Here is a 22,417-nt window from a genome sequence, read left to right on the forward strand (position 1 = left end):
TGTCTGCAGTGCTCCCTTGGGGTTGGGGGTGGTGTTTATTTATTTATTGTTTATTGATTTTTTACTACTCCCCACCCTTGGCCTCGCTCCTGCTCAGGGAGAGGCTGGGTAAAGCCGAGCTTCCTGTGGTGATTCAGCTCCCAGATCCTCCAGGGGGGGTCCTGAGGGGGCGAGGAGCGGTGTGGGGGGGGTTTTGGGGGGGTCCTGGCACCCTCTGTGGGGTTTTTGGAGCTCCCCCTCTGCGGGGCCGCGCGGCCGAACCCCCCCTCAGCGGCCGCCTCCCGCCCCCCCCCGCCTCCCCGCTGACGTGGCGCGCGTTGCCATGGCGCCGCCCGCCCCGCCCCCCCGCCGCTCTCATTGGCCGCCCCTCCGCGCGGCGGCGGAGGTCGGTGCCTCCCGGCGGCCCAATGAGAACGCGCGGCCCAGGCCGCCGCCGCTCCCCATTGGGCGCGGCGCGGCGGCCGGGAGGGGTATAAAAGGGGGGCGGCGGCGCGGCGCGGCCGGCGGCGGCGGCGGGATGGAGGCGGAGGAGGAGGGGGCGCTGCTGGCGGCGCGGCTGGCGGCGGGCGGGCAGGGCCATGTGCTGCGCTTCTGGCCGCAGCTGGGCGCCGCCGAGCGCCGGGAGCTGGCGGCCGAGCTGCGGGGCATGGACGTGGCCGAGATCAACCGCTTCTTCCGCAGGGCGAGGGGCGGCGGTGCGGCGGCTGCGGAGGGGGCACCGGACGGGAGGATGGAGCCGGTGCCCCGGGACGTGCTGGGCAGCGCCTCCCGGGACCGCGGGCTGCTGCCGGGCTGGGAGAGCCGCGGTAGGAGCCGGGGAGGGCGAGGAGGGGAGGGACGCGGGGCGGGGGGCTCGGTGCCGGGCCCCACGCGTGTCCTCGCGTCCCCGCAGGGCTGGCGGAGATCGCGGGGGGCCGCGTGTGCGCCCTGCTGCTGGCCGGCGGGCAGGGCACCCGCCTGGGCGTCCCCTACCCCAAGGGCATGTGCGACGTGGGGCTGCCCTCCAGAAAGAGCCTCTTCCACCTGCAGGCCCAGCGCCTGCGGAGGCTGCAGCAGCTGGCGGAGGAGCGGCACGGGGAGCCCTGCTGCATCCCATGGTGAGCTGCTGGACCGGGGTGTCCCCCTTTCCCTGCCCTGGGTGTCCCCCCTTCCCCCGCCCTGGGTGCCCACCCCCCTGCCCAGGGTCCCAGGGGTGCTCCGAGGAGGTCCAGCAGGGTTTTTTTTGGGGTGTTTTCCCGCCCAGGTACATCATGACGAGCGGCCGGACCATGGAGTCCACCCAGGAGTTCTTCCAGAAGCACCGCTACTTCGGGCTGAGGAAGGAGGACGTCGTCTTCTTCCAGCAGGGCATGCTGCCCGCCCTGGGCTTCGACGGCAAGATCCTGCTGGAGGAGAAGGGCAAGATCTCCATGGCGCCAGGTCTGCGGGGCTGAGGGCGAGTTTTGGGGACAGCTGGGCCGGGTGTCCCACTGCCCCACACCCTGCTCCCCGCTCCTCTCACCCAGCTGCCTGCTGATGGCTCCCGGGGGGCTGCTCACAGCATGACGCAGGCTGGGAGGTGTCGGTGTTGGCAGGGAGGATCAGGGTGGGGTGCAGCCCGGCGGGGGATCCTTCGTCATGCTGAGCACATTTCCCGGCTTTGGGGAGGATTTGGAGGAGGAGGAGGGTGGGTGTGGATGGCTCAGCGGGGCGGCCGTGTGTCACTGCACCCCAACGCCGCCTTCTCCCCCCCCACAGATGGTAACGGGGGCCTGTACCGGGCCCTGGGGGCGCACGGCATCGTGGCCGACATGGAGCGGAGGGGAGTGCGCAGCGTCCACGTCTACTGCGTGGACAACATCCTGGTGAAGGTGGCCGACCCCGCGTTCATCGGGTTCTGCTTGGAGAAGGGAGCCGACTGCGGTGCCAAGGTATTGTTCCTGGGCTGCCCTGCTCCTCGCACGGCTTCCCTGGGCCTTTTTACCCTTCCCCACCAGTCCCCTGTATCCAAGAGAAGAGCTCCGGGAGGTGCAGGGTGTTGCTGACCCCGTCTGTGCCATCCTGGCACCGAGCCTGGCCCCGTGCCCCACCTGGAGGATGTTGCACGCCCAAAGTTTTACTCGATCAGCAGCGAAAGGGGCTGAGCGCTTGTGTTTGCGTTGGGCTTGGCTCTGGCAAACAGGTGACAGGGCTCGCTGTCCTTGAAGCTTTCAGAGCGCGAGCTGGGAGGCAGAAAGCTGTCAGTCCCTCCCTCTGGCCCGGGTGGCAGGAGGAGGAAGTAAACCCAGATGTGCACAAAGCGGAGCCCTGCGTGCCTCTGGTGGCCTGACTGGGGTCAGGTAACGTGTCGGGGTGGCTCTGCCGAGCTGGCAGCCCTCTGCTGTTCATGTGGGGGCCAAATGCCAACATTTACCTGCGTCCTCTGCCTGCCACACACGGGCCTGGTGCCAGGTCCTGCCTGCGCCCTCTGGGTGCGACTGACAGCCGTCACCAGCCCTGCCACCGCGCCCTCTGGCCACCGTCACCAGAACCAGCTGGGCTGCAGCATCCTTGGCCCTCCCCTGGCCCTGCTTTCAGAAAAATGACCCCATGGGGGCTGCTGGATATAGGGGGCCTTTCCCTGACGTGCTTCCCGTGGGCAGGTGGTGGAGAAGACCAACCCCACGGAGCCGGTCGGCGTGGTGTGCCGCGTGGACGGCGTCTACCAGGTGGTGGAGTACAGCGAGATCTCCCTGGCCACCGCGCAGAAGCGGGGCGCGGACGGGCGGCTGCTCTTCAACGCCGGCAACATCGCCAACCACTACTTCACCACCGCCTTCCTGAAGGACGTGGTCAAGTACGGGCTCGAGCGAACGCACGGCTCGCGTGCTCTGCCCCGTGTCCGATGCCTGTCCCCTTCCTGTGAGATGTGGGATGGCCGCTGCGTGCCAAACTGACCCCCCTCTCGGCTTCTCGCAGCACTTACGAGCCGCAGCTGCAGCACCACGTGGCCGAGAAGAAGATCCCGCACGTGGACGTGGAGACGGGGCAGCTGGTCCAGCCCGAGAAGCCCAACGGCATCAAGATGGAGAAGTTTGTCTTCGACATCTTCCAGTTCTCCAAGTAGGCCCTTTTCTCTCTGCGGGGGGCGGGTTGCTGACCCTACAGCCGGGAGGGGCAGAGAGAGGGAGCGGGCACATCTCCCAGCCGTGCCCCTGACCCTTCTGTGTCCCGCTCCCTCCCTCCCTGTCCCCCAGGAAGTTCGTGGTGTACGAGGTGCTGCGCGAGGACGAGTTCTCTCCCCTGAAGAACGCGGACAGCCAGAACGGCAAGGACAACCCCACCACGGCCCGGCACGCCCTCATGTCCCTGCACCACCGCTGGGTCCTCAACGCCGGGGGACACTTCGTGGATGAAAACGGCACGCGCATCCCCGCCATCCCGCGGTGAGCCCCTGCTCTCGCTGCTTTCCCCGAAAACTCTCTGCCTTCCCGTGGGTTAGAGCTGCTGGGAAGAGGAGCCTCCTCCGTCCCCTTGGGCTGGCTGTAAAGCACCAGGCAGTCCCCAGCCCGTTCGTGCTCCTGCAGCCAGCACCGCTGGAGCCTTTGTCTCGGGTTGTTTGTGGGGCAGAGCCGGGTGTGAGCTGCAGGAGGAGCTGTGGGCCCGCAGGAGCTGCTTCCCTTCTCATTTCAAGCCCTGGAAACTGCACCCTGCAGTCTCCCTTGTGGCCAGGGGTGCCCGTGCAGCCCTAGAGGTGGCTCCCCAAAGCCCGACACAGCAGCCAGCAGATCGCAGCACCCCACTGGGGGAGGAGAGCAGCCCCCGCCTCGTTCTGCCCTGTCGTTTCTCTATCCCAGCCTCGTTAACCCTTGTTTATTCCCACTAGCCTCCCAAACGGAAGGTCAGACGCCCCCCCGGCCGATGTCACCGCCAAGTAACTATTCGTGCAGCCGGGCTGCGGTGCATGGTGGCGGGGCTGCGCTCAGGGGCTAACGGGCTCCGGGCAGCTCTCCGGGGACTAACGGGGGCTCGGGGCGCATGCTGGCACCGGGGCACGTCTCACCCTGAAGGCTCCTGCAGGTGGGCGATGGGTGGCACCGCTCCTGCCTGGGGCTCCTTTCTGCAGAGGCTGAGGGTTTTGGGCTGCCCGGTTGGTGCAGGAGGGCGGGCAGCCTGCTGCTGGTGGGCAGCAGCACGGCCTGGGAGCTGTTGTGAAACACTCTGGGTTTTTTTTTCCTTCCCGGAGCAGCAGGCAGCACAGCCCGGGCTCGTCACGCAGCGCAGCCAGCTCCGAGCCCGGCCGGTCCCGCAGCTGGAGGTGGCTGCTCTCCTGGTGGCTGCCAGACGGCCGGCAGCCCGGCCCCTGGAACGGGATTAAAAACACAAACTGGCCTCCAGATCCTGGCTTTGATGTAGCACATGTGGATCTGAACGTGGGCGGTCAGCTGCGTTCGTGTGACTTCAGCTAGCGAGCTCTGACGAGCCAGGCTGCGAAATTGGTGAAAGCCCCTGGCTAATGAGGACCTGGAAATTTATGGGAAGAGGCTGGAAAGCGTTAAGAAGTGTTAAAACATCTCGGGGACAGCAGGCTGTTCCGCAGGCACAGGGAACACCTGGGGCTTCAGCTTAGCGTGTGCCCCTGGGATTAGTGAGAGTGGACGGGCCCCGAGCTTGTCACCTTCGTGCCCTTCCCCAGCAGTCGCAACTCCTGCCGCTTTGGGGTGGAGGTGTTCCTGCTTTGTAATTCAGAACTCCAAGCGCTTTCAGGTTTATGCTGGTTAGGATGCAGGATAAAGGATGCAGCTCCTACATGAGCTCGAACCCAGTCAGCCTGCAAGGAGAACCCAGCAGGAGGAGGGGTGACCGGCTCGCTTGCAGCGCCGGGCACAGCGGGGCTGCGCTCTGGGGACGTAGATAGATGCTAGATCCTCCGGGGAGCTGCACCTCGAGCTCTCTTCCCTTTCAGCTGCTGCTGGTACCTAAACCTTGGCTCGCACCTACCTGGAGGGCACGGCACGCGAGGCTTGACTAACCCGGGGAGCGGCACCGCCTGGCTCAGCCCGCGGGGCTCCCGGCGGGCAGGGACTGATGCTGGGGGGGCTTTCTCTCCGCAGCCTGAAGGACGCCAGCGACCTGCCCATCCAGTGTGAGATCTCTCCCCTCATCTCCTACGGCGGAGAGGTAAGGGGCTGGGCTCCGGCCCTGAGCTCTTGGAGCACGCCCGCCTTCGTTAAGCGTCCTAACGAGCTGCTTCCCACCCCGCCAGGGCCTGGAGAAGTACGTGAAGGACCGCGAGTTCCGAGCGCCTCTGATCATCGACGAGGACGGGATCCACGAGCTGGTGAAGAACGGGATGTAGCGGCAGGCACCCCGTGCCCTGGACACGTGAAGGTTTATGGCTGGGGCTGCCGGGGGCTGGTCCTGCTCCCTCTGAGCTCCCGCAGAGGAGGACGCAGCCCGCGCGGTTCCTGGCACGCTGTATGCTTCTATTTATATTTTAATTTAAAAACCAAACACTTTATGGATTTCCCCTGCCACGAAGCACAGCTGCGGTGCTGCTCTTTGCACCTCAGGCTGTGGGCATTTATTTTTAAACGTGTATATAGGAACAGTCATTGTACATGCAGAGGATTTTTATGGTACGGGGCTGGGGGTGATCTTTGAATTTTTATTTTTCTCGAATCTACACGGCTATTTTTTTTAATAGGGTTCTCGTCATTGCCCGTGTCCTCCCTTTAGCTCATCCTTTGTATGTTGCACAACTGGAATTGCCTGATTAAACCCCTGAGGCCCTCCTGTCTGTCGCTGGTGGTGCTTTGTGCACGGGGCTTTCCGCAGGGGGTCTGCTTGTGGAGCAGAGCCCGACCTCTCTGTGCTGAGCTCCCAGCACAGCGGGGAGGGCTGCCCGGGGAGGAGTCGTGGGCAGGTCCCCCTGGCACAAAGCATGTTTTTTTTTTTATTTTTTCTTGGGAAAACGGGGCTGTGCTTTCCTCGGGAATTCCTGGGAATGGCTGCAAGCCTCGGGCAGGTAGGAACAGGCAGGTGCACAGCTCCAGCGCAAGGTAGGACAAAGCCAGCCCGGCACAGTGCCCTCTGGCAGCATCCTGCGGCTTTGTGGGAGGACGCTTCGGCTCCTGCGTGGTGTCCCCGTGCCTCGGGGCACAGATCTCCACCACGGATGTCACCGAGTCCCCTGGGTGCTGAGGTTGGGCAGCCCCGGGCTCAGACAGGGCCGTGCGGGGGGTCCCGGCTGCTGCTGGGGCGGGCTGGTGGCCGCTGGTCCCGGGGGAAATGGGGTGGGACAGGGCCAGGGGCTGGCGCAGAGTGCTGCGGGTGGTCTGCATCCCCCCGCCCTGTGTCCCCACACACAGCTCTGCTGGCCCGGGGAGCGGCCACCACAGGGAAGGGAGCCCCCAAAGCAGGATGGGGCGCAGGGCACAGCACACAGGGGGGATGCAGGTGGCCCTGAGCAGCAGCAGCCGGGGTCTGCAGGGTGCAGGGGGGGCTCCGCTGGCTCCCCGGGTGCTGAGGAGGGCCGGGGAGGAGGCGATGTTTGCCTTGGCCGCCGGGCTGTGTTTGCACACCGACACCTCTGCACCAGGTCCTGGGACGGAGCCCGCTGCCAAGTTATTTCAGCGCTAATTCCAGGTGGCAGCGGGCGAGCGGGGCGGGCTGGCGGCTGTGCCGCCGTGCACGTAGGGGATTCGGGGGGCATCCCGCAGTGGGGTGGCCCCCCTGGGGCTGTGGGGTGGCACATCCCTGCGGCAGGCACTGCTCCTGCCCACCCCAAGGGATTTGGGGTGCCCGCCTGCTCAGGCCGAGGGTCCCCCGCGCCCCACCAGCACCCTGCCGGGCAGCCGATGGCTTCCAGCGCAGCTGACTCAGAATTTGTTTGTCTGCAGCCCAGATGGGCCGGCAGTTTGGCAGCGAGGGCTGGGTTGGGGTTTTGGAGCGAGGCGGCGGCACTGGGGCGGGCGCCGGGTCCGGCTCGGGGTGCCCGGCAGGGTGGGAGAGATTTTGGGGCCGCTGCTCGGGGAGGGGCTGGTGTGGGAGCGCGGCTCCCGGCCACGTGCGCCCTGCGGGGAGGGGGCTGCAGGTCCCAGCACCCCCAGCCTGGCTGCCAGCACGGGCGCTGGCACAAAATCCAGCAAAAAACGGTTAGAAATACTACTAATTTTTAAACTATTGCAGAAAAAAGGATTTGAACCCGTTATTGCTGTTTCCTCCGTGCTGCGTTGCGCGGTCGGTGGCCGCGGTGCCGAACCGCTGCCTGGAGGTGGTGTGATGAAAACCCAAATTTCAGCGTGCGGCCTGGGGAGTCCCCTGTCTGCTCCCGCTCCCCACATGGGGCAGGGGGCTCGGCCACGGCACCGCCAAGCACAGGAGCTCTGCAGAGCAATCGGGGGGCCCCGTGCAGGTTGGCACCCGGAGAGGGGACCGGGAAGGTCGTGGGGGCTCCTCCATCACCCACATTTTGGGGAGCCCCTCGTCTGCGTGGCACAGGAGGAGGGTCGGGGCACTCCGTCCTGCTGCCTCGGGGGTGAGCACGGAAAGAAAAACGCTGCCTATTGCTTTAAGCTCTCTCACCGGCCACAGGTCTCTTTTTTTTTTTTTATATTTTCTCTCGCGCTATGAATGGGTTTTGCTGTAAATTATAGCTTTGCGCACATTCCCTCGGGTCGAGGAAAATAACCTCCGCCGAAAAGCCAGCCTGGATTGGTGACTGGCTCCCCCCCTCTCCGCTCCCTAATTGAAACCAAATGTGCAAGATGTAGGATTGTGGGATTTCTGGCCGGCTCCCAGGAATCCGCAGAATGCGAGCGCGCTCGCAGAGGCATCTTGCATCAGCCCGGGGAAGTTCGCTCCTCGCCTGGCTCCCCCAGCCCGGGCGAGGAGCGAGGAGCCCGCCCGCCCTCCACCGCCTCCCCGCTCCGGTGAGTCTCTTGGGGTCCCTGGGGAGGCGTTGCCGCCCCGTCCTGGGGTTTTGGGGGGATGTCGGGTCTGCCCTGCTCTGCCCAGGACCCCAAAGCTGGATTGGGTCCCTCTGTGGGGCGAGGAGGGGATGGGGCAGCAGCAGCTCCGCGTGGGGCAGCATCCCTGCCTGGGCTGCTGGCGCTTGGCCTTTTCTCTCAATTTTTCCCCCACTTTCCAACGTTTTGCCCCTCGCTCTGCGCCTGGCCAGCGTTTCCTTGGTGTCTCCTCCTCTCCCTCCTGCGTGTGCTGGCACAGCCGGCGGCGGTGCTGGCCGGCCACGGTGGCCCTGCTGTCCCTCTGGTCCCTGAGGTGGGCATGGGTTCACTGTAGGGGGGGACATGGCACGAATTGTCCCCATCCCGGCGCTGGGGACCCGGTGGCTTCCCGTGCCGTGTGGCCGTGGCGGGGCGATGCCGTGCGGCGTGGCACGCAGCAGGAGGAGGGCCCCAGCTCCTGGCACGGGGGGCCCGTGTTGGGTACAGCACCCACGGGGCCACGTCCCCAGCCCTGCCACCACCCGGCCGTGCTCTCGGCATCCCCCCGGGGTGGCCGGTGGCCCTGGGGACACGCCGGGTGCTCCTCGCGCGCTGCACCACAACGGTGAGCCCCCTGGCTGGGGAGACGCTCGCAGCTCCAGAAAATGGGGCTGCATCCAAGGCAGCCGAGCTCTAAAATGGCATTTTGGGGGAGGAGGGGGACTACGCGTCCCGGCATGCTGCTCTCTGCTCCCGCAGCGGCTGCGCCGGCGGCACGGCACGCCGGGGGCTGTAGTGCCAGGCCCCCTACCCAAAACGCCACCCGCCTCGGGCCTTGGCACACCCCGGTTGCCTGCTCGCCCCGCGCCAGCCTCCTTCCCGGCAGCGGGGTGTGCTCGGGGCGCCCGCGGGCTCGTTTCTGAACAAGCATGGGTTGTGTTTATTTATCCATTCCCCACCTTAATTTTCCCTGCTTAGTTTGGGTAGAATAAGAAAGGAGGGAAAATAAAAGGCAAAACAAACAAACAAAAACGGAAGCGGAACAGGGAGGCCTGAGGGAGGATCTCCCCAAATGCCGTGCAGTAACAATTTCCAGCACTCGGAAAACTTTTCGGGTGAACCTTTTCGGGCGAACCGTTGCAGAGCCAGCCTTTTTGTCAGCGCTGGCGGGACAAAACCGCTTTCCAAGCCGTCCTGCCAGCAGCGCTGGGCTGCTCGGACCATGCGCGCCTTCGCCCGGCGCCGCCTTCCCGCTGCCTCCAGCCCGGCCGCGAGCGCTCCAGCAGGAGCAGACGCCCCTCCGTGAGCCCAAACCTGAGCCCCTTCCCTCGGGGAGGTGGCGGCATCTGCTCCCCTGATGCCTAAAGAGTTTACTCAGCCTGAAAGAATAGTGGGAAAAAATGTCTGCGGATATGCGCTGGCATGCGGGAGGAAATTGAGATTTTGGGGCCGGAGAGATTGGATCCGTCAGCGAGCAGCGGAGCCTCGCGCGCTGCCCACCAGCCCCCAGCTCTGTAGGTGAAATTCCCGTTTGCAACCCAGCTGGCTGGCAACATGGGCTGCTGCCTAGGATTTTGGGGCTGGGAGCAGGAAAAAAAAAGCAGCAATATGCATGTTTTTCCAAAGGAAAGAGGGGATAAAAGGGTGGAAGATGGCTGGAAGTCGGGGTGTGCGTTTGCACCGCCCGTGGAGGGGATGGTGTTGGGCAGAGCCGCCCGCTGAATCCTACAGCCCCTGCTCCGAGCCCCCAGGTGCACGTGAAGGATGCGACCACTGCCCCCAAAAAGCCCCAGCAATGAAGCAGAGCCGGGAACAGCGCCAGGGCTGAGCCGGGGGGTGCCCCGTGCCCACCGCCTGCTCCTCTCTGACTGTGCTCACCTCCTCCTGGGCAGCTCTCACCCCTCTGGTGACACCGAGGTTGGCACGGGAGCGGAGAACCATCATAAACACCGCATCAATCTCGGGCAATTACCTGCTATTACGTCTCCGCAGCCAGGAGGCAAGGAAAGCGCGCTGCGCAACGTGATGTTGCTGCCACGGGCCGAGGTCGTGCAACGTGCTGCTTTCCAAGCCGCCCCCAGCGGGTCTGCCCGTCCATCCGGGACGGTGCTGACCCCGAGGGGGGCTTTTGGAGGCTCCGCGTGCTGCCCGTGGCCCTTTTGGCAGCAGGGGCATGGGAATGGGGTGCCTGAATAGCATCACAGAGGCTGGGGGGGTTGGCAGCAGTGGTGTGACCCACCCTGGCCGTGTCTCCGCAGGACTGCCGACATGCCAGCCCTCCCCACGCCGCTGCTGGTGCCGCTGCTCTGCGTCCTGCAGGCTGCACGAGCCCAGGTCAACCCGGGTAAGTGAGAGCCCGGTGGCAGCTCGGTGCTGGGGCCGAGGCAGGGCTGGCCTCACCTCCAGCCGGGTTTGCAGCTTGGGAACGGGATGAGAGCGGTGCCAGGCGTGCCACAGGCTGTGCCCAAGCTGTGGGTGCTCGGTGTCACCGCGGCCCCGCACGGTTTCCTCAGGGCGGTTTGCGGAGGGAGCTTTGTGGGGCCGGAGCTGGCGGGGAGAGGGTAAACATGGCCAAACAAGCCGGCCTTTCAGCAGCTCTCCTGGCAGCCAGGCGTGAAAAAATAACCCATGGGGATGCGGTGCCGAGCAGGGGGCGCAGCCCACCCGCTGCTCCGGGTACTTTTCCACTCCCCAAGGGGCCCGCAGGTTTTGTCCCCTGCTGCCAGGGGGAAGCAGCGAGGTGGCACGGCTGAGGGCAGGTGGCTGCGGGTGGGATTTGGGGCTCGGGATTGAGCCCTCTGGTGCCCAGTGGCTCTCCCACCAGCGCCAGGCAGGTGTCAGAGACATCCCGTCACCCTTCGTCCCTCCTCCGTAAGCCAGAGGGATGGAGCACGCTGCCTCCCCTGCAGCTGCACGGGGCGGTCACGGCACGGAAAGGTGACCTAGATGGGGAGCGAGGGGGCACCCCGCTCAGCACCCCGCTCAGCACCCCGCTCAGCAGCCCGCTCTCCTTGCAGCGGTGTGCCGGTACCCCCTGGGAATGTCGGGGGGGCACATCCCCGACGAGGACATCTCCGCCTCCAGCCAGTGGTCCGAGTCCACGGCCGCCAAGTACGGACGGTGAGTGCGGGGCACCGGCAATGGGAGACCCTCGGGGGGGACCCTCGGGGGTGCTGAGATGGGACAGGCTCGGCTAGGGGGTATGGGGACAGCGTTGCCCACTTGCAAACCATCTCTCTACCCTCCCCGTGGCGCTCGCAGGCTGGACTCGGAGGACGGCGACGGTGCCTGGTGCCCCGAGATCCCGGTGGAGCCCGACGACCTGAAGGAGTTCCTGCAGATCGACCTGCGCGCCCTGCACTTCATCACGCTGGTGGGCACCCAGGGCCGCCACGCCGGGGGCCACGGCAACGAGTTTGCCCCCATGTACAAGATCAACTACAGCCGGGACGGCACCCGCTGGATCTCCTGGAGGAACCGGCACGGGAAGCAGGTGGGGAGGCTGCCGAGCGCATCCCTCGGCGTCCCCGCGGGGCGCTGGGGCCGTGCCCACCGCCGTTGTGTCTCCCCAGGTCCTGGATGGCAACACCAACCCCTACGACATCGTCCTCAAGGACCTGGAGCCGCCGCTCATCGCGCGCTTCGTCCGCTTCATCCCCGTCACCGACCACTCCATGAACGTCTGCCTGCGCGTGGAGCTCTACGGCTGCGTCTGGCTCGGTGCGTGCTGGGTGCTCGTCTCCCTCCTGTCTGTCTGTCTGTCTGTCCGTCCCATTGGGGCTGTGCGGGGCCCTGGGGCAGAGCAGCTCACGCTCCCTTCCCCGCAGATGGGCTGGTGTCCTACAACGCGCCGGCTGGGCAGCAGCTCGTCCTCCCCGGCGGCACCGTCATCTACCTGAACGACTCTGTGTACGACGGGGCCTTCGGGTACAGGTGAGGGGTGGGGTCTCGTGCAGCCAAAGCTGCAAGGATATGGGGTCCCCCTGCTTCCAGGGGCTCTGAGGAGCCGTCAGGTGCCCAGGCTGCTGCTCTCATGAGCTGGGCGCCATCAGGCTCCCGGTGCTCACGGGAGCTCCCCAAATTCCCCGCCTGTGGCAGCATGACGGAGGGGCTCGGCCAGCTGACGGACGGGGTGTCGGGGCTGGACGACTTCACGCAGACCCACGAGTACCACGTCTGGCCGGGCTACGACTATGTGGGCTGGCGCAACGAGAGCACGGCCGGCGGCTACGTGGAGATCACCTTCGAGTTCGACCGCATCAGGAACTTCACCACCATGAAGGTCCGTGCGTCCCGCGTCCCCCCCGGCCCCGGCCCCGTCCCCGTCCCCGTCCCGTGGCGGGCCGCGCTCACGGGCTGCCCCACAGGTGCACTGCAACAACATGTTCGCCAAAGGGGTGAAGATCTTCAAGGAGGTGCAGTGCTATTTCCGCTCCGACGCCGGCGAGTGGGAGCCCAACGCCGTCTCCTCGGTGCTGGTGCTGGACGACGTGAACCCCAGCGCCCGCTTTGTCACCGTGCCCCTGCTGCACCGCATGGCCAGCGCCATCAAGTGCCAGTACTACTTCGCCGACACCTGGATGATGTTCAGCGAGATCACCTTCCAGTCGGGTACCGGCACGCTGACAGCCCCCTGCTGCCGGCCCCGGGATGCCTCCTGCGTGGGGCATTTGGTGGGGAAATGGGGCTGGGGGTGCCCGTGCCCCCACCCTGACAGGCTCTTCTTTTCCCTTGGCAGACGCAGCCATGTACAACAACTCGGTGGCCCCCCCGGAGATGCCCATGGCCCCCACCACGTACGGTAAGGCAATGGAAAGCCGGTCACCATGAGCTGGGCAGGGCTTGGGGTCACCTCCCCGTGGGGAGATGCTCGGGGGGGCTCCAAAAGGGGAGAAAAGGGGGGGCAGGGGCTGTCCCCTCAGCCCAGCACGACCTGCTCTCGCTGTCCCCTCCCGCCAGACCCCACGCTCAAGGTGGACGACAGCAACACGCGCATCCTGATCGGCTGCCTGGTGGCGATCATCTTCATCCTGCTGGCCATCATCGTCATCATCCTGTGGCGGCAGTTCTGGCAGAAGATGCTGGAGAAGGTGGGCGCGTGCGGGGCGGCTGGTGGGCTCTCACCACAGCCCCCAGACATCCGAGGTGTCTGCGCCAGACTCTTCCCTGTAGGGTCAACGTGACCCACCAGGGCCATGCTGAGCCCTGGAGGCCCTGTCCCAGCTCTCCCCTCCCTCGTCCCCCTCTCGCAGGCATCGCGGAGGATGCTGGACGACGAAATGACCGTCAGCCTCTCGCTGCCCAGCGAATCCAGCATGTTCAACCACAACCGCTCCTCCTCGTCCAGCGAGCACGAGTCCAACTCCACCTACGACCGCATCTTCCCGCTGGGGCCGGACTACCAGGAGCCCTCGCGCCTGATCCGCAAGCTGCCCGAGTTCACGCCGGGGGAGGAGGACACGGGTGAGGAGCGGGGAAATCCTCCCGGGGAGGGGGGCACACGAAGCTGGTGCTTGAAGCCCGTCCTCGTGGTGCTGCAGCTCTGAAGGACACCGCGGCAGGGCTGGCCCCGCTGTCTCCCCCAGGCTGCAGCGGCCTCGTGAAGCCGTCCCCGGCCGCCGTCCCCGAGGGCGTCCCCCACTACGCCGAGGCCGACATCGTGAACCTGCAGGGCGTCACGGGAGGCAACACCTACTCAGTGCCGGCCCTCACCATGGACCTGCTGTCCGGCAAGGACGTGGCCGTGGAGGAGTTCCCCAGGAAGCTGCTGACCTTCAAGGAGAAGCTGGGGGAGGGACAGTTTGGGGAGGTGAGGGGGGAGCAGGGCCATGATGGGGTTGGGATTGGAGGTGCGGAGCGCTCCTGCTCGCTGCCTTCACCCCAAAATGGGGCCTGGAGGGGGGAGAGCAGGAGGTGGCGGTGACGTCTGCCCCCACAGGTCCACCTCTGCGAAGTGGAGGGCATGGAGAAGTTCACGGACAAGGACTTGGCCCTGCAGGGCCTGGAGGCCAGCTCCGACCGCCCCGTGCTGGTGGCCGTGAAGATGCTGCGGGCAGACGCCAACAAGAACGCCAGGTACCGGCACCCCTCCCCGTAGTTCTTCGGTCCTTGCTGGTCCTAAACTGCTCCCCGAGCCCCCTCCATCCCCTGCGCACACCCCAGAAAGGATCAGCCCCGTGTCTGCCTGACCCACGCTCTCTGTCCCCGCAAGGAACGACTTCCTGAAGGAGATCAAGATCATGGCGCGGCTCAAGGACCCCAACATCATCCGCCTGCTGGCCGTCTGCATCGCGGACGACCCGCTGTGCATGATCACGGAGTACATGGAGAACGGCGACCTCAACCAGTTCCTGTCCCGCCACGAGGCCCACAGCCCCCCGGACGCCCAGACGCCCACCGTCAGGTAGCCCCACGGGGGACGGGGGATTTGGGGACGGCGGCAGGGCCCCGGCCCCGCTCCGTCCCGGCGCCTCAGTGCCCCGCCGTCTCCCCAGCTACCGCGACCTGCGCTTCATGGCCACCCAGATCGCCTCGGGCATGAAGTACCTCTCCTCCCTCAACTTCGTGCACCGCGACCTGGCCACCCGCAACTGCCTGGTGGGGAAGCGCTACACCATCAAGATCGCCGACTTCGGCATGAGCAGGAACCTCTACAGCGGGGACTACTACCGCATCCAGGGCCGCGCCGTGCTGCCCATCCGCTGGATGTCCTGGGAGAGCATCCTGCTGGTATGGGGGTGGTTTGAGGAGCCCGGGGTATTTGGGGCCGGGCACGGTGCTGCCCACCCTGACCCCGCTGCGCTCCCCGTGCCCAGGGTAAGTTCACCACGGCCAGCGACGTGTGGGCGTTCGGCGTGACGCTGTGGGAGACCTTCACGCTGTGCCGCGAGCAGCCCTACTCGCAGCTGTCCGATGAGCAGGTCATCGAGAACACCGGGGAGTTCTTCCGCGACCAGGGCCGGCAGGTGGGGACAGGACGGGACGGGATGGGAGAGTTTAGGAGGGTTTTTCCCCCTCCAGGACCCTCTCGGTGCTGTCCCATGGGGTTTCCGTGACCCTAACCCCCTCCCCGTGTGCTCTCTGCCTCTCGTTTTCCAGACCTACCTCCCCCAGCCCGCACTGTGCCCGGACTCTGTCTATAAGCTCATGCTGAGCTGCTGGCGACGGGACACTAAAGACCGTCCCTCCTTCCAGGACATCCACCGCCTGCTCCACGAGCCCGCCGGCGACGAGTGACCCCGTTCTGCCCGGCCCCACGGGACCCCCCCTGCGCCGCCCGCGCCCGGGCAGCTGGTTTAGGTTCTCGCTGCACAGCCCAGGAGGAAAAACCCCAAAGAGGACGGGGACAGCACGGCCCCGCAGCTCCCCTGCTGCCCCGGGCTGGCTGGAGGTTATTTATTGAGCCCCGCTCCTGGTGGCGGCGGGACGGGGATGGAGTGGACGCCAGGAGCCGCGCGGTTATGGGGCGGCGAACTGGAGCATTTGGGGGATTTTTGGGACGTGCTGCCCGGAGGGCTTGTTCCCGCGTGGCATCCAGCCTCTGCTGCCGGCCCGCAGACGGACTGATGGACAGACGGACAGAATTACGGACAGTAGGGCCCGCCATGGCCCTGACTGCGGCTTATGGGGTCGCCTGAGCCCCCCATGCCCTATGGGGACCCCCGTCGGGCCCCCCGGCCGCACACCCCACGCGGGCCTTCGTGCTTCGCCGGCCCTGTCCGCGTCGCTGCGGCCCCGCGGGGCCCCGCTCGCTGTGTTCTGGGGGGGCCCCTCCCGGCGGGGGCCACCCCGCTAAGAGCCCCTCGCTCCATCACCCGGCCTCGTGGTGTCCTTTTTGGGGGGGACAGACCCTCGGGGGGCAGCAGGGGGGCTTTGGGGTGCCCGCGGGGGGCGCAGGGAGGAGGACGAGGGGTGGGTGGGGCGAGGAGGGGACTGGGACCCCTATGGGACCCTATGGGACCCTATGGGACCCTATGGGACCCTATGGGGCATGGGGCGGGAGGGGTGAGTCAATGGAGTGGGCGTGGCCAAGGGTTATGGGCGTGGCCAAGACCGAGGGGTGTGACCAATTGTTGTGGGCGGAGTCTCGGTTAGGCCCCGCCCCCCCAGCTCTCGTGCCACCATCACGCCACCGCCCCCCGCGGCTCCGCCCCCGCGACGCGCGCCGATTGGCCGGGCGCGGAAGGCGGGGCGGTGACGTCAGGCGGGAAAGAGGCGGTTATAGCGCGCCGGCGGGGAAACGGGGGAGGGGAGGCGGCGGAGATCGCGATCGCGGCGCGGGCATGGAGCGGGTGGTGCTGGTCACGGGCGCCAGCGGGTGAGTGCCGCAGGGACCGGGTCAGGGGTGGGGAGCGGACACCGTGGGGTGCCCACGCGTGCCCCTAACGATTTTCCACCCCCCCCCGCTCCCCCGTGCCCTCGCAGCGGCGTGGGGCTGGCGCTGTGCCGGCGGCTGCTGGAGGAGGACGGCCGCATCCACCTGTGCGTGGCCTGCCGCAACGCCCTCAAGGCCGAGGCCACGCGCGATGCCATCCTGGAGCTGCACCCCGCTGCTCAGGTCTCCACCGTGGAGGTGGACCTGGGCAGCCTGGCCTCCGTGCTGCGTGCTGCAAAGGAGCTGCGCTGCCGGTGAGTGGCCCCTCCATGCGTGTCTCCTCCACGCGTGTCCCATCCCCACGCTCTCCACCCCCTCACCCTGCTGCTCCCGTCTCCATGCAGGTTCCAGCGCCTCGACTTTGTCTACCTCAACGCCGGCATCATGCCCAACCCGCACGTGAACTTCAAGGCTCTCTGGAAGGGCCTCCTGACCGGGTAGGGGGATGCGGGGGTGGTTACCCCATGGAGCGGGTGTTCGGGTGCTGCTGGTGTTGGGGGGGTGAGGTGTGCCCTGAAGCCCTGCTCTCCATCCTCGGCACAGCCCCATGGGCTGCTTTGGGTTCAAAGGGGCATTAAAGACCAGGCAGGGACACCTCCCACCAGGTCCAGGTGCCCCGAGGCCTCTCCTGCCTGGCCTTCAATGCCCTCAGGGATGGGCCTTCCCCAGCTTCTCAGGGCAGCCTGTGTCAGTGCCTCAGCCCCATGAAAAAAATCTTATATCTAACCCAAATCCATTCTTGTTCAGTTTAAAACCTTTGCCCCTGGAGCATGGCCCCGTGCAAGGCGTGGGCTTGCTTGGGGTGGGCTTGGCAGCCAGGTGAGGTGCCCTGCAGCACCTGAGGGGCATGGGGTCTGATATTGTTGGATGCCCAATATAGATGCCAGGCTCCTTTCTTCATGTGCATTAGGCTTGGTGCTGGATCTCTGTCCATGGTGGAGCTTCCCTTCTGTGCCTGATTCCTCTCTAACTCCTCTCCTCGGCTTCCAGGAAGCTGCTTCACATGCTGACCACAGCGGAAGGCGTAATGACCCAGACGGACAGGCTGAATGGCGACGGGCTGCAGGAGGTGTTTACTACCAACCTCTTTGGACACTTTATCCTGGTGAGGCTGTGTACAAAGATCGGGCTGTGGGTTTGGTTGATGCGGCTAGGGATGGGCATGGTGGGGGCTGAGGGATCAGTTCTGCCTTACAGCTGCTGACACTGCTGCAGGCTGGAGCCTGACACACAAGGAACGGTAGGACAAAGGTCTCAGGCTTTGTTAAAATAGCTCCAAGTGGTGGCAGAGTCATCATTGCAAGGGGTAGTGCGATCTGAAGGTCCCTGTGGTCAGTGGAGAGAGGCAAACCATGCGTAGTTCTCTCCCTGTCCTGGGAGAGGACACCAAGGCTTGGTTCTGTTGAATGCTGAGGTGTTGAACAGCTGTGCCAAAGGATGCCAGATGCTTGCAGGTGTTCCTGGGGAAACCTGGGCTGAGGCTGCACCTGAGCTGTGGCTTCTTTGTCAGAACTTCCTATATAGCTTGCTGGCTTCTGTGCGGCCAGTCTGGCGAAGACTGGCTAAGACTGGGAGCAGCTCTTCAGAACGGTAAAACCGTACCGTAAGCTTTTAAAAGCGTGTGCTCAGCAGGCTAACACATCTCTTGTAGATTCGTCAGCTCGAGTCTCTGCTCTGCGGGAACGAAAAGCCCTCCCGGCTCATCTGGACCTCTTCCAGCAACGCCAGGGAATCTGCCTTCAGCCTCTCCGACTATCAGCATGCCAAGGGGCAGGAATCATACAGTTCCTCCAAATACGCCACTGACCTGACGAGCGTGGTTCTCAACAGGAAACTTAATAAGCAGGTGACGATGGGATTTGTGCATCTGAAGAGGCTAATGAGCACCTCCTATTTGTAATTATCGTTGCATTGTTGCTACTGTGTTGCATTAATTCCTAGCAATCAGGTCTGTTCCCTAATGCACATGTAAGAACTGACTGGGGGGGCTCTCAGACTGCCAAAGGAAAGCAGCAGCTTTTTAGGAGAGGTTCCTACCTTCCTAAAACTTTCCCTCTAGACTAAAAGCTGGTCTTAAAGAGCAAAGAGCTGCTGCTGTAACTGTGGGGTGGCTGCTGAACTGTATGTAGAGCACCAGCACGAGGTCCTGATGTGTCAGGAGGCCGTGTGGTGGGCTTGTAACGGGCACAGACTTAACGTGAAGGCCTCTAATTTGGGACCCCTCAAAAATCAGTCTGATCACTCTGGTTCCCGCAGTCCCAGAGACACGGGTATGTGCTATTCTCTGTGATCCCTGTCACTGTCCTGCTGGGAAGTGCCCTGAGGGAAGGGGTATGTTCCCTTCTCTGCTCTGGGGTGCTCACAGGCCGTGTTTCCTCTCTGCAGGGTCTGTATTCCAGCGTGGTTTGTCCCGGTCTCGTCATGTCCAACATGACCTACAGAATTCTGCCAGTGTTTCTCTGGACGCTGCTCATGCCCATCATGTGGCTGGTGAGTGAAGCTCTTGGCTGGTGTGGGGGCATGTGTTGGAGTTGCTTTGGGTTGAGGTGTTGATATGTTTCACTGCAAGTGATGTGCAGCCTGCCTGTGTGCTCCTGGATGTCCCTTCTGTTGGGTTGGGCAGGCTGGCCCTTTGCAGGTAGCCTCCTGACTTTATTGAGGAACTGGTGGCTCCTCAAGGTACCACTGACCTGAGGCTGCAGGCTTCTTTGGGGAAAGAGGTGGTCTCCTTCCTGCTGCTCTTGCTGGCAGCTCAGCTGTCAGTGCTGACTTGTGACTCAGTGTTAAGTGCCTGCGATCTGTCGGAGGGCTTCCAGGGCTCTCTCTGGGTGTCTGCTCCTCGGGGGCTGTTCTTCCAGCGAAGGTGCAAGGCACAGGGCTTGGGGAGTTAGAGGAGGGGGTTTTACTACACCCACATGGTGCTGGGCAGAGGGCCCTGCTGGTGTCTTTGTTCTGCTTTCGGTTCCTCCTGAGGAACAAGTGGGAAGGAGAAGCAGAGAAGGTGTAGCCACATCTTGCGGACCTGTCCTTTAGCACCTTGGGGCTCGGTTTTCCCAGCTGAGCTCCCCTGAGCCCTCCCTGCAGTTCTGCTGCTGAGCAGTGCTGTACACACAGCCAGAGCTCAGCCCTGCAAGCTCCCCTTGCCAGTGTGCTGTGGGCCTGTAAAACACTGGGTGTCAGTGGCAGCAGAGTTCAGGACAAAACTTGTTCCTTGTGCCTTGAGATGCTGTTCACTTTTGCAGCAGGCTTTGCTTTGTAAAGGTATAGAAAAAAAAAATACTGAAAAATACCAAGTCATCTGCTCTCTGTTGCCTCCCCAAACTGTCTTTCTTCCTGAGGATTTGCCTTTTAGGTTGAGTACTGGCCCTGCCTGCAGCCTTGCTGCTGGTGCAGCAGGATGGGCCTTCCTGCTGGGGCTGCCCACGTGGCAGCAGCCGACCCTGCGGGATCGCCTTTCTGCTGGCAGAGGAGAAGGCAGCGCCTTCTCGTGTGTCCTCCAGCGCTGGTGGCACTGCCACTCTGCCTCCTGCCTTACGTGATCCCGATACCACCGGGACAAGGCATCTGCGGGGTGTGGGTTGGGCACCCTGCCTCTGGAGGTGTGGGGTCTGGGTCTGGTGGAAGGCTCCCAAGAACCCAGCTCCTGATGTTAAAGGGATGCTCTGGTCACAAGCAGGTGGTGAGGCCTGCAGTTGGCTTTGGAAAGCCTTTCTACCCCTTCTGGGTGATCTTCTGTTGCTGGGCTTGCCAGAGAAACCTTGGGCCGAAGCGCTGATTCTGCCTTGTATTTCGTTTCCCCTCAGATACGCTTTTTTGCCAAGACTTACACCCTGACGCCATTTAATGGAGCAGAAGCCCATGTAAGTGGTTCACAAGGTGATTTAACAGCCCTCCCTCCTGGGTAGCTCTTCTCAGTGCCTGCAGGCCGCGTGCTGCATCTCCCCTCTGAATCACTGCCAGCAGGGAGCCCTGGGGCACCAGCAGTGCCAGGGCTGGCCCCTGGGTGCTGGATGCTTTGTGCCCATCATCGGGTGCCTACAGAAGGGAAGGATTTGGGGAAAAGCCCGTCCCTTAAATCTCTGCTCTGCTGCTGTTTGTCCTAGGTGTGGCTGTTCAAACAGAAGCCAGAGTACCTGGATGCGCTCGCCAAGTACCACAGCTGTACCTCCGGGCTGGGGAAGAACTACGTGGAGCCCAGAAAGGTGAACGGGGCTGAATGCTGTGGTGGGGGGCTCAGCTGGGCCGTGGTCCTGCCCTGGAGCAGGAACTGGGCGTGAGTTGGGCATGGGGAGGGATTGGGGTTGTCTGCGAGGCTTCCTGGGGTACCTACAGTCCCGTGCTGGGGTCTGGGAGCTCCTAGGGCAGGCCAGGAAGGTTTGTGGTAGGTGATGTGAAGCTCGGGGTGGTGTGGAGCCTCTCACTACTTATTCTTTTCCAGATGGATGTGGATGAAGAAACCGCTGAGAAGTTTTACCAGAAGCTGTTGGAACTGGAGGAGCAGACTCTGGAGAGATACGGTGACCTCCTAGACTAAGTAAAAGCCCGTCTCTGTGGGTTAACAGGCTCGTGTCAGCAACGTGGGCTTCCTTCACTCTGGTGCTAGTCGTGCCTGCCGTTCTGCAGGCACGCGGCTTCCTTCTCTACAGAAGGTGAACAGTTCCTGAAGAGGGAAATGTGAAAACTGAAGAGAAACACTTAGTCTTTCTGGGATGGGACCTTTCTGGGATAGAACTGGAAACCTAGTGTAGGTGGGAACCGTCTCAACACAGTTGCGAGTTTTGTTTGTTTTCCAAAAGCATGACTGAGCTGCCTACAGCTCAGGAAGGACCTCAAAACATGGTTTACACCTGGCTTAGCGTGGGAAAGGCATCAGCCTGGGTGCCGCCGTGCCTCGTGGCTCCACCAGTCTTTCGAGACGGCCCCGACTCGTGACGGGTGGTTAATCCTGCACTACTTGAAGGCCCGTCCTCGGTGGAGCTGCTTCTGTCCCTGCACCTGAGCTCTGGGGCCAGCTCTCCGGGCGTGTTCAACAAGATCTGACCTCTGGAAGTCGGGCTCTGTGGCAGCTGAGGCAAAGCTCTGCGAAAAGCTGGGCTGGGCCTAAAACAAACACGCACCCCTTGGCTCAGCTGGGACGACAGTGCCTTTCCAGACACGAGCCATCCTGTGGATTTGGGGCCATGTAGTCCAGCCGTGACCATCCGGAAAGGCTGGAAGTATTGATGGTGGCTAGGTTTCAGGGCTACACCACTCTGTGTGTAGCACGAATGAGAGGTTACCCTGTTATTTTACCTATTTAATTGTCTTTTAATGTTTACTGTACCAAGTATTCTTCCTGTCATCTGTCTCGGGAGCTGCACTGAGTGCCTGGTGTACTTCAAACGCTGCAACAAATAAAGAGTTGGAACTGACTCGAGGCCTTGCTGCAATGGGGTTTTTGCTCAACACTTGGTGGCTGGTTTGTGCCTTGCACAACGAGCCCTGGCCTACCCGGGGAGCTGTGGGGTCGGGTCCCCCTTCCCCAGGGGAGCTCTGAGCAACCAGTTTGGGCCTACTTCTCTTCCTTCTAATTAGGGGAAGGCATTAGTAACTTCTGAGGACTTCAGGAGTTCAGCACACAAAGCCACACTGTAGATTATTTCCCAGCTTTAGGCACCGGGGGAGAAGTAGATGTCTCTGGCACTTACTCACCCGGACTTGTCACATAATTACTAATTTATTAGTGGCCTATTAGCGAGTGCTCGGCATGCCCAGGTGCTGCCCTGCGGCCTGGCAGCAGCAGGACGAGGCTGGGAGAGAGCCTGACCTCTGCGGCAGACCAGGGCCGTGCTTTGTGCCTTCATTTCCCTGCAGCAAGGGTTGTCCCCGGTGGAGCCTGGTGCTGTGTCTTGGTTCAGCTGAACCCCCAAACCCTCCAGGCCAGAGCTCCACCTTCCTGGTGCCTTTCTCCGTGGGGAAGGAGCCACTGCCAGCAGCTGGCTGCCTCTCCTTGGTCTTTTGTGTGCCCAAAACACCCGGCTGCTGCTTCCAGAGAGGAGTTAAGCATCTGTCTTGACTGGCTCTCTTTCATGTATCTAGGGGTTGAAGTTGTGCAGGCGTCAGGGAAGCTGAGCCTGGTGGGATGGGGCAAGTCCTT

General features: G+C 63.7%; 3 protein-coding genes across 4 annotated transcripts; all 3 read left to right on the forward strand.

Annotated features, from left to right (window-relative positions):
- The first annotated feature begins 517 nt into the window (after nt 1-517).
- Nucleotides 518-5,758, forward strand: UAP1 (UDP-N-acetylglucosamine pyrophosphorylase 1). Its single transcript, XM_032192302.1, has 10 exons — nt 518-806; nt 893-1,097; nt 1,244-1,419; nt 1,738-1,910; nt 2,622-2,815; nt 2,938-3,081; nt 3,216-3,404; nt 3,845-3,892; nt 5,073-5,139; nt 5,225-5,758. The coding sequence occupies exons 1-10, from the start codon at nt 518-520 to the stop codon at nt 5,315-5,317; spliced, it is 1,578 nt and encodes a 525-aa protein (XP_032048193.1). The 3' UTR covers nt 5,318-5,758.
- A 2,055-nt stretch (nt 5,759-7,813) lies between these two features.
- DDR2 (discoidin domain receptor tyrosine kinase 2) lies at nt 7,814-15,614 on the forward strand. Of its 2 annotated transcripts, XM_032192270.1 has the most exons (17): nt 7,814-7,892; nt 10,166-10,251; nt 10,925-11,027; nt 11,169-11,400; nt 11,480-11,627; nt 11,735-11,840; nt 12,006-12,189; nt 12,275-12,518; nt 12,646-12,708; nt 12,867-12,997; nt 13,160-13,370; nt 13,493-13,716; nt 13,846-13,982; nt 14,119-14,310; nt 14,402-14,636; nt 14,723-14,872; nt 15,006-15,614. In XM_032192270.1, exons 2-17 carry the CDS (start codon nt 10,176-10,178, stop codon nt 15,141-15,143), a joined length of 2,574 nt encoding a protein of 857 aa, XP_032048161.1. In that variant the 5' UTR covers nt 7,814-7,892; nt 10,166-10,175; the 3' UTR covers nt 15,144-15,614. The 2 variants fall into 2 exon arrangements, with proteins under 2 accessions (XP_032048161.1, XP_032048160.1); XM_032192269.1 differs by lacking the exons at nt 7,814-7,892; nt 10,166-10,251 and having other exon boundaries at nt 10,930-11,027; nt 15,102-15,614.
- A 546-nt stretch (nt 15,615-16,160) lies between these two features.
- HSD17B7 (hydroxysteroid 17-beta dehydrogenase 7) lies at nt 16,161-21,697 on the forward strand. Its single transcript, XM_032192180.1, has 9 exons — nt 16,161-16,224; nt 16,332-16,535; nt 16,626-16,718; nt 17,272-17,386; nt 17,933-18,127; nt 18,667-18,771; nt 20,085-20,141; nt 20,385-20,483; nt 20,720-21,697. Exons 1-9 carry the CDS (start codon nt 16,190-16,192, stop codon nt 20,813-20,815), a joined length of 999 nt encoding a protein of 332 aa, XP_032048071.1. The 5' UTR covers nt 16,161-16,189; the 3' UTR covers nt 20,816-21,697.
- Nucleotides 21,698-22,417: the final 720 nt, after the last annotated feature.

The sequence above is a fragment of the Aythya fuligula genome, chromosome 8 (genome assembly GCF_009819795.1).
Source record: "Aythya fuligula isolate bAytFul2 chromosome 8, bAytFul2.pri, whole genome shotgun sequence".
Lineage (NCBI taxonomy): Eukaryota > Metazoa > Chordata > Aves > Anseriformes > Anatidae > Aythya > Aythya fuligula.